Raw genomic sequence first — 11,052 nt, forward strand, 5'->3', positions numbered from 1 at the left:
GACAAAGCTGATCAATTCGAACAAATCTAAACTTATTCTAAAATTTGTTGCTATTTCCGACATTTTTTGCTTTCATTCAATAAAATTTAAAAAAAAATGAAAAAATTATGGCGATTGACTTTGTTGCAGTTTTTATATCTCACCCTATAGAACGGTACCCCTTCATATTCGATGTTTTCCGTTACTACAACCTATGACGAAAATTACTTATGCAGGACCACGTCTCCGTATAGCCCTCATATAAGGGTTTTCATTTGAACGGTATTTTTCGACACATTTCCTTTTTTTTCATTTTTCATGTTTCTTCCAATTGTGGAGAGTATAAAAAGTTCGGCTAGGCCGATCTTAGCTTCGATTTTACATGTTATAAAATAAAAAAATCTTTTTACAACCCAAAGTGCGCTATTTTTGTTAGCATCAGCTGCGTGTCATTTAAATCATTTTTATCGTGTATCTTAACACACAAGGTGAACCGACTGGATCTATCAGTAAGTTAATCTTCAATAGTATAAATGTCTGGTGGGAATATGGGGAGTGGATTACCCACCCGATTTATTTGTATTTACATCTTTAAGTTCTTAGCGAGTTAGTAAAGAAATCTATGTGGGTACATCATGATAGAACAATACAGGTAGTCGTATCCACATAGCTGCTGGGACAATGAACTATCAAACCAATTTTGGAATTGAATTTTTTGAATAACAAATCTTATAGGAAAACATTTTCAAATTGAATTGAAGAAACATTAAAAATAATCTGACATACCAATGTTCCCATCTACCTGTATTTTTCTTTCATCTACAATGAGGGTCCATAATGGTAGAAGAATATAGGTAGATGCATCAACGCTTGGGAACATTGATATGTCAAAATTTTTTATGTGCTTTGTCAAAAAGAAGTCGATTTTTATATGTTTTCTTATACGACGCAAATCGGAGGTTGTAATGATATGTATTTTTCAACAATTTTTACAAATTCAATAATTTTTCATTAACGATTTTCAATATCAAAATCGGTTTGACTGTTCATTGTCCCAGCAGCTGTTTCGATGCGACTACCTGTATTCTTCTACCATGGGATCCATGTAATCTAAAAGTAGGTTTACACTTAAAAAATCGAGAGGATTTCAACTTCTATTTCCTTTCCGCATACGTCAAATAAAATCGAAAGTTGAAATCCTCTAGATTTGTTACGTATGTAAAGCGTTTAATATTGTGATACAACACGATTGCAGGCATTCTGATTATATTGGTCAAATTTTAAATAAAATCCCTTAAAATCTAAAAAGGTCATAAAACTTTAACTGATGCACCGAAGACACATTCATTTCTAAAGAATAACATCAACACCGACAAAAAATAAAAATAAAGAACATAACTGCTGATCCGGCAAAAACAAAAATATAAACAGACCAAGAGAAATTGGAAAACCCCTAAACAAATCGGTTGCCAATTAAAAAAAAAAACAAATTGAAGTGGAAAAAAGCAGAACGTGCGACTTTGGCAGTAGTCAAGTCCAACTTTGCAAAAAACGCCAGAATCATCAACAAATCAAAGAAAGTCACTGAACTCTGGATGACAAATTTATAAAGGAATACAAACAAAAGAATATTGCATTGATATTTTTTAAGAAAAAAGTAGCGGTCGAGACTTCGTTAGAAATCTTGCAATTTCTAAATCAATTTTTTTGTTATTTCTTTGCGATGGACTCGGCTGATCTTCTCTCAATTTCATTCAAATGAATTCTCGATCAATAAACTTTGGTTTTCAAAAAAGACGATTCTTTGTATTTGAATATTTTCCGCATAAAAATGGAAATGGACAACACCCACTTTAATGGTCGTCGCTTGATATGACTCCTAGGGGTAAATGCACCACCGTATGATGTGAGTACTTTTCTTTTGGTTGTTGTTATTGTTGTTGCTTCTTTTTTATTGCTGTTAACTCTTATGCAGTCATTTGTTATGTACCCGGTGATGATTATTTGGTGATATGACAAATACAACGAAAAACAAAACGACAAACTGCCATTAACCGATAAAAGTTCACAGACGATATATTCACGCCTGCATGGAGTGGTAAAACAAAGAAAAACAAAAATATTAATGCAAGAAGAATATTTGTCGTAATATGGAATGCTTTCACGGAAAGGTCATGGTGTAGATGAATCTATTTTCTTTTTATTGGAGAAGTAGAACTTCTTCCAATAAAAGGCTTGTGGAGACATTTTTAACTTCATTATATTTACGAAATTAAATAAATTAATTAATTTTGCAGTCAGTTTCTAAAATAATCTTTTTCTGACCAAACATAATATTGGTTATTAGATAAAGTCAGTTCTTTAGCCATCATTAAATTGTTCAAAGAAATAAATTATATTCTATTTCTAAGTTTGGTTTTTGTTAAAGTTAAGTTAAATATGTTTTTTCTGCAGCCGCTAAGCTTTTAGAAGGCACATTAAATTAAAAATAAAGTCAGTAAATTCTTTAAAGCTAAATTCATTAATTCCGTTTTTTATGGAACTTTTTTTTGCCAGAATGACTCCGAACGAACCTTTCTGGCTCTCTGTATTTTTCTCATAATTTCCCTAATAAATATACACCTTGTAAAATATTTTGTTTTACGCATTCAATATTTTTTTACCGATATTCCTTGGAAGTTTCATGTCCACAGTCAATTTTCAAAGATAGTGTGTATCATGGTAGAAAAATACAGGTAGATGCATCAACGCTTGGGAGCATTGATCTGTCAACTTTTTTTAAATTTCTTTTCAAATATAAGTAGATTTTTATATGTTTTCTTATACGACGTCATTCGGAGGATATTATAATACACGTTTTTCAACAATTTTTACAAATTTAAATAATTTTTCATTCAACATTTTCAATTGCAAATTTGGTTTGACAGTTCACTGTACTAGCAGCTGTGTCGATGCGTCTACCTATATTCTTCTACCATGGTGTGTATTAACAAACAATAGATCAAAGTCAATCCGCACAGAATACATATGTGATAGAGGTGTGCATATGGCGTCGTTAAATAATTTGTTGTAACTTCACATAATTGTTGATGAAAAATTCGGAAAATTATAAAATCGTGATTTTACATCTTAAAAGTTACCAAAACAAAAGCCATGGTACCAAGTTACCAGCACTGAAAAAAGTTACCCATTTTGGTAGAATTCTACCAACTGTGGCAACCGTGTTTCCAGCCTTAGGGTGTAAGCATGGTACAATGAAGAGAAGGTAGGTCAACTTTGGAAAAATTGCAAGTATAGAGGTCTACCTGTTTGGCTGGTAATGTCAAAATTAGTATCAAAACAATAAAAAATCAAGCAACTTGTTGCATTTATTTAGAATAAATAATTGAAAACCGCGATAACTGAATGAAAAGTCAACACTTCTTTTCAAAATCATGTACTATATATCTCTAAAGGATTATTTCGCTACAAAAACCCTAGATTTTGTCGATGCATACGTTGAAATAAACATTTTGAAAACATCCGAATTTGAATATTTTCTGAACAATTTTTTGTTATTGAAAAGAAAACACATACATAAACAAATAAAGATGACATATTAAGCCAAGAAAATAAAAAAATTAAAATCATATGGTATCATAGCCCTACCTTGATATCATTGTACCATGGGTGCAAGTACATAAAAAGTCGTGGCCATGGTAGAAAAATACAGGTAGATGCATCAACGCTTGGGAGCATTGATATGTCAAAAAAATTTAAATGTTTTTTCAACGAACAACGAATGTTTTCTCATCGGACAAAACCAAATTCGGCAGTTCACCACTTTCGGCCAAGTAAAACCAACTCTAAAGCTCTTTTCAGTCTATTTTCTTTCTGCTGCGGTGTAAGTTCTTACACTTTTTGGAATTTCAATCGCTTTACCCCGAGCTCAATATTTGCCGTATGGAATATTGCGATATGTTCAGCTCAAGACCCATTTTTTCGGCCTCTGCGACGCGGGTTTCGATCAAGTACTTTCTTTACTTTTTGAACCATTTCTGCTGATGTTGCTGTTTTCTTCCGTCCACTTCCTTGACAAAAGATTTATTCACATTTAAATTCTGGAGTTCTCTAACGATAGCCACTTGTGGTTTTCCAGCCAAATATAAAAAAATCACACGAAGAATCACAGAAATATCACGAATAACTTGTTTTCTGGAAAATTCTCACCAAAATGGTTTTGTACGCTTGTAAGCAATATAATGAGCTGTCACTGGAATAATTTTAACACCTGTCGGCCGAGTGGCTTAGAAATGACAGCAGTCTGAAGTTGGTTGCAGTTGCTTCATCTCATGCTGTATTTTATACTAGTAGTTTGGTATCCGCACTCAAAAATAATTAAATCCCACTTATTTAGCCTTTTCTTATTTTAAGTTTTTTTATATTCAGGATAAGGACGGATTTTCTAAAAATACCAGGGCATACCGGACTACTGGTCATGCCAAAATAGCCGCTTGTGGCTCACGCAATATTTTTAAGTTTTATACAGATTTTGCCCAATTCTTGATTCTATTCATATTTATATCATTTGGATTTTTGGACAGTTTTTTTAAGTTCTTAATATAATTGCATATACACCTAAGTCTGTTTTTACACGGTCTTTTTGTACACGGTTTTGATATAACACGGTTTAAAAATTGAATATTTTTATTTTTTTACACGATTTTATTCCATTTAACACGATTTCAAATTGTATGTACTTAAATTTTTTTGTCAAATTTAATTTTTGCGAAGTATGTTCATATCACAAAAAAGTATTTATGAAAGAAAAAAGTCTAAAGCCATCGATTGTATCGATAGTTACTGAACTTGCCATACATTTAATTTATATTACTTTTAAGATTAGAGTGCATATCTTTTTTATCATTAATTACTATGCTAGTGAAAATAAGCATTATATATTTGATTTAATAAAATAGACATGAATTTTTGTTCTTAAAAATTTTTGTTTTTCACTAATTTTAATAGGTTTTAGAGATTAGGAACAAATCACCCATTTTTGTATAAGATCAATGTCTTTTTTTACACTGCTTCTTCTGGAACCAATCTACCGTGTAAAAACAGACTTAGGTGTAATTCTTTTATTCTGTATTACGAATTAATGTTATTTTAATTATCTTCAAAATCTTTTTTATTATCCTCCTTGGATTTATTAAAAATGTCTAGCAGTAAATGTAGATTTTAGCACGCAATAAAAAATCATCGATATTTGTAACTCTGGTTGCTAGTGTTTATCCCTGGTTTGGTTGGAGCCACATATCCATTCTTCTCTAGCGATGAAAATAAAACAATTTTTATGTCAAATTTTGCCAGGAAATCCTGGTTGTCATTTTCTTCATTTATTTTCTTTTATTTTCCAACTTAATTGACATTTAGAAATATTAAGCATCAGCTGTTTTTGTCTTCTTTAATAATAGTTGGCAACATCTCCTTCTTCTTACTATTTTTTATTTTCATGGTTAACCCTCTAAGAGGCGCACTCCACAATCTTCATCCGGGTTAACCCTGATTTACATAGTTCTTAGTAGGGCCTTATTCCTTTAATTAAGCAAGGATAAAATATTTCTTATGTGTCTGTAATTCATCACTCCAAAAAAAAAGACGTGAACGAACTCCCAACAAACCCATGTATCAACGGCAAGTGCATTGAACCAAACAAACCCGATTTTTTAAAAAAAAAATGACTTTGGCAATTGCTCGTACCCATCGATGACACGACTCGTTACAACCATAATATCTGTATTCCAACTTTTGCTGTCAATATCGCGAATTTGGTCATCAATATGGGAGGTTTTTCCTTTATTTCTTTATCGGCATTTCAGGTAGCTTATCGGTCATTTCTTGTCTACAATGGAAGTGAATTCATTTTTTTTTTTTTTTGGATATTTGCAAAATGTATTATCTCAACAATATTATTCATAATGTGTATTTTGATTGTGGGCAATTAATTTGTCATAAATGTACAAAACATATTTTATTATTTTTGTTATATAAGAAAATAGATATAGAATAATGTCAAGAAAACATGAACGATAAAGACATTAAACACTTGTTTACAACGACACAAAACGACTGAGGTCAGTACAAAATCATTTTTGAAAAAAAAGAATAGCTACTTATTTCCGTTTACCTTTGAAAATGGGCGGAAACAATTATAATCCTCTCCACAAGTTTTAAGGGAAATCTATAAAAAAAAGTGTTTCAACTTGTGCATTTTCTGTTTATTCGCCAGAAAGTTGTATTTGTTTTAAATTGTAGCCATAAAAGACTTTTGGTAAATACAAATATTTTTTGCAGTTTATCGCGTCAGTCAGAATTTGTCTGCGAGACGAATGATTACAATTATTAAACAAAGTAATAAAATTACAATGGTAATGTACTCAAGAATTGTTTTTTGGCAAAAAAAAACATATTCACCATTTCCATGCAAAAAAATGCATAAAATTTAATTAGAAGTTGTATTAAAGAAGGTTTACATACATAATCTGTACCCTAATTAACTATGATAGTTGGCCAATCAGAATACTGTAGAAAGCATACATAAAATAAAAGCGTAGGGCCAAAATCGAACTAGGTCAACCTATAACGCCTTTTTCCTCTACGAAAAAAAAGCGTTTTATGTATTCCCACCTTTACTCTTCAATAGTATAAATGCGCTATTACTCGATGTCATCAATATGAATGGGGTATCTAACTGCAGTTGTGATTTAAGAAATTTGTCTTGTGTGAACACATGGTATCTCTTGCAATGTTTTATATTTGCTTTGTCATAGAACCTGCAATAACCTGCAAGTTTTGCAATTTATCTACGATATCATAAAGGAAAAATCGGTTATCGTATTTAAAACTTTTACTTTCTTCCAGTTCTGGAACAGACAAAGGTATTTCGACAGTTAATACATGAACTCTATTACACAGTCTTTTGTAAACGCATGGTAAACGCAGCATGGCAGCTTGGCATAGCGGCTAATTGTAAAAGTATTTTGACTCTTATAATTTCACATCAATAAACAATGCGACGATGTAAATCTGCTTACGTAACATCATCTTATGCTTCCAGCATGTTCAAATTAAGAAGGTAGAGTCATTTTATATAAGAATATCCATCTCTGCATTTTCTGTAATTTACTTTTTCAAATTTCACAAATTTGACAATGAGATGTTGTCAAATGAAAAATTTTGAAAAATAATGTAAACGTATGATTGCATGACTTCCCCTTCTTAATTCTATGGTAAAATTAAGAAAGTAAAGTTATTTCAAATAAGCATTCCCATCTTCGGAGTTTCTGTAATTTAGCTTGTTAAATTTCTTTTCCTGGAAAGCAGGTTCCCATCTCTGATCTGTGTATTTACAATGGAATTATAAATAACAATGGAATTATAATATAATAATGGAATTATAACTGGAAATTTCGAAAAAAAAATGTAAACGTATGATTGCACGAATTTGCCTTCCTAATTGTACCATGGTATCCAGAATATTTTTGGTTTTTGCTACGGCAAAGGAGAGTAAGTCAAAACGGCGGCTTTTATTCAACTCTAGCAGAGTACCCACCAACGTAAATAGCTAACAACAAAGCAGCTAGCAATGTTTTCTCCAGTAACCTCCTATTTTTCTTTCAACTTCCACTTTTTTACCATACATGTGGAAATATTTACAATTTTTATATTATTGTCTGAATTTTTTCCCACTCTGTTCTCAAAACAGCTGACTTCAGATCAGCTGATCAAACTAGAACATTTGTAATGAAACTCATGTAACGCGTGCAAAGTTTGTGAGTTTTTAGGAGAGCAGGCTGAAAAAAGTGAAATGTACTTTATTCTACCCTCTACTCATGGCAGAAGAACACAGGTAGATGCATCAACGCTTGGGAGCATTGATATGTCAAAAAAAAAATTAAATATTATTTCAAATATAAGTAGATTTTTATATGATTTCTTATACTACGTCATTCGGAGGCTATTATAATTCACGCTTTTCAACAATTTTTACAAATTTAAATAATTTTTCATTCAACATTTTCAATTCCAAAATGGATTTGACAGTTCATTGTCCCAGCAGCTCTTCCTATATTACCTATATTCTACCATACCTCTACTATTCAATAAAACTTAAATTCCCATAAATTTTACACATCTTTTACGGACTGAGGAAACATTTTTTGATATTTTAACTCAAACCTATCTACTGCATTTTACGTTATTGAAGAACATCCAGAAACAATTTGTTTAAGTTGATATAATATATTGCATTAGTAAACACAAAAACAAATATATATACAAGTCTCAGAATTTTCCATCATCTTCTTTCTTAATAAAATAATTTACGAAAACTTAAGTTTTTATATATCTTCCGCCCTTTTTCGTTTGTTGATCCTGATTCGTACAAGTGTAAACGGTTTCTTCTTTGAAACCTTCGCTAATTCAGTGAACATATTTTGCACACTGAAATAGAGATGGGTGTAAACGATGCTCAAGATTACTACTTGACAGCTGTTGCGGCGTATTGCACTTCCATTTTCTACACATTCGTCGTTTTGTCTCTTCTTTATTCGCAACTCTCCTTGTGTTGTTGGTAATGTGTTTTTGTACAGAGCACAAGACAAACACAGAGTGCCGCCGGCAATTTATTTACATTTTGTAAGCCGCCGCCGTCCAAAAAAATCATTCCGCTTCGTTGTCTGCTTTGGACTAGATAGATTTTCAGATTATTGACGGAAGAAAAGAGTTTTTAAGGAAGCTGCAACATTATTAATTCTTATTATTGAAAAATAGAATAAACAATAATCATGGATGATGATTTACCAAAAGAATTTGATTTGATTGTCATTGGAACAGGTAGGTTGCCCAAAATTTGATTTTAAAGACTTTATTTGGCAATACCAACCAAAAGTATGAATCATCTCCCTTTCACTTTGTTCTGATTTTGTGTTATTTTTTCCTAGGCTTTCCCGAGTCTTGTGTAGCTGCTGCAGCCAGCCGAGTCGGAAAAACTGTACTGCACATAGATCCCAATGAATATTATGGAGGTTCATGGGCCTCCTTCAATTTGGATGCATACAATGCATTGCTGAATGAAAGCAATGCAGATAAAAGCAAAGAAATCAAAAATGGAAAATTTGAATGGCACATTCCATTAGAGGGAGAACCAGCCGAGGATGTGGCCAACTCTGAGGATGCAGAAAAGAAAACACAATGGACTGCCGACAAAGTTTTAAAACAATCACGAAAATTCAACTTAGATTTATGTCCCAAAATCCTTTTTTCCTCTGGGGATTTAGTGCAATTATTGATTTCTTCTAACATCTGTCGATATGCTGAGTTTAGAGCCATCGACCGCATCTTTACCCAATTCGAGGGAAAGCTTTTGACGGTGCCCTGTTCGAGAAGTGATGTTTTTAATACCAAAGACTTGAGTATTGTAGAGAAAAGACTGTTGATGAAATTCCTTACCATATGTTTGACATATGGCGAAGATAAGTGCGAGGAGGATATGTCGGAGTTTAAGGGCAAGACCTTCATTGAGTATTTGCGAGAACAAAAAGTCACCGAAAAGATTTACAAGTGTGTAATGCAGGCCATTGCCATGACCAGTGAAGATACCACATTCGAGGAGGGTATGGAGCGTACTAAAAAGTTTTTGAAAAGTTTGGGTCGTTATGGAAATACTCCTTTTATATTTCCCATGTACGGTTGTGGTGAGATACCACAATGCTTTTGTCGTCTCTGTGCAGTATTTGGAGGAATTTATTGTCTGAAGAGGCAAATAAGTGCTGTAAATGTGGACGATGGTGCCCAGAGGGTTAGCATTGAGGTCGATGGTCAACACCAAGTCCAGGCTAAACATATTGTGTGCTCTACCAGTAACTTGCCAGCTTCTCTGCGCAGTGAAAATCCCAAGAATTGTTTGTCGAGAGGCATCTTTATTGCTTCGTCGCCTTTGGGCAATTTTGAATTGAACTCCTGTGGCGGAGGTGTTAGTTTATTGAGACTTATTTCCGCCGATGGCAAACGAGAGGCAATACTTGTCCAATTGTCTCATTATTCAGGAACAACTCCAAAGGAATTGTGTAAGTATTTTAGGATTTGTTAAATACTTTGTTATTTTTAATTAAAATTCCTTTTTTCAGTTACATTCCATTTAACTACTAGCGCTTTAAGCGATACTCCACAGTCTGATTTGGAAGCTTTTACTCAGCAAATATTTACTAATTCCCCAGAATCACCAAACATTTTATACTCATCATTCTTCACCATAAGTGGTTTTGAACTGAAATCAAATGGAAGTGGCCTAATACAGGCAACTGCTCCACCCTTCTATGAATTGGACTATGATAAATCCATACAAGATGCCCGAAATATATTTTCCAAACTCTACGCCGATCAGGAGTTCCTGCCACGTGCACCCGATCCAGAAGAAATTGTTATCGAAGGTGAAGATCCAAAGGCCTTAAGTGAACAGCAATTACCCGATGATTTGAAAGCACAACTGCGTGAAATTGAAAAATTTGCTGAGCAAATGGACATTGCCGAAATGAATGAGGACAACAAAACCGAAGAAGCTATGGAATCGTAAATGACCGACAACTGTGCGAAAGACATAAAGAAGACAAATATAATATGGATATTTCCAAATAGTTTACTTACATACTATATATTAAACTCATTTATATTTCCTATGATGAACGCTTTTCTCTATTTAAGCACTGCTATTTTTATGAAACATATTTATATAATAAAACAAATAATTGTCACGTAATGTGTTATTGTTTAGTGGGAATGTAGGTGATTTTTGAATTTATAGTGGTTTACTCAGATTTTAGAATTATATGAAGAAAGGGCTGGACTTGAGTATATAAATTAGTAATATTTGAAACAGAAGCTGTCCTAGTTTTTGTTCAAATCTTTTTATTGAGACTTACCGTCTAGGACGAGGTATTTGGAAAGGATTTTCCGCAGCTCAAACTTTTTATTTATATCTCATGGGTCTTTTATGCAATTCCTTCTTACTTCATATCAGTTTTCTTTGCACAA

The 11,052-nt window shown here is 32.7% G+C and overlaps 1 protein-coding gene across 1 annotated transcript; it reads left to right on the forward strand.

Annotated features, from left to right (window-relative positions):
* Window positions 1-8,674: 8,674 nt before the first annotated feature.
* On the forward strand, window positions 8,675-10,777 carry LOC101896735 (rab proteins geranylgeranyltransferase component A). Its single transcript, XM_005176349.4, has 3 exons — window positions 8,675-8,856; window positions 8,964-10,088; window positions 10,149-10,777. The coding sequence occupies exons 1-3, from the start codon at window positions 8,808-8,810 to the stop codon at window positions 10,592-10,594; spliced, it is 1,620 nt and encodes a 539-aa protein (XP_005176406.1). The 5' UTR covers window positions 8,675-8,807; the 3' UTR covers window positions 10,595-10,777.
* The last annotated feature ends 275 nt before the right edge of the window (window positions 10,778-11,052 follow it).

This window comes from Musca domestica, unplaced genomic scaffold (assembly GCF_030504385.1).
Source record: "Musca domestica strain aabys unplaced genomic scaffold, Musca_domestica.polishedcontigs.V.1.1 50, whole genome shotgun sequence".
NCBI classification, from domain to species: Eukaryota; Metazoa; Arthropoda; class Insecta; order Diptera; family Muscidae; genus Musca; species Musca domestica.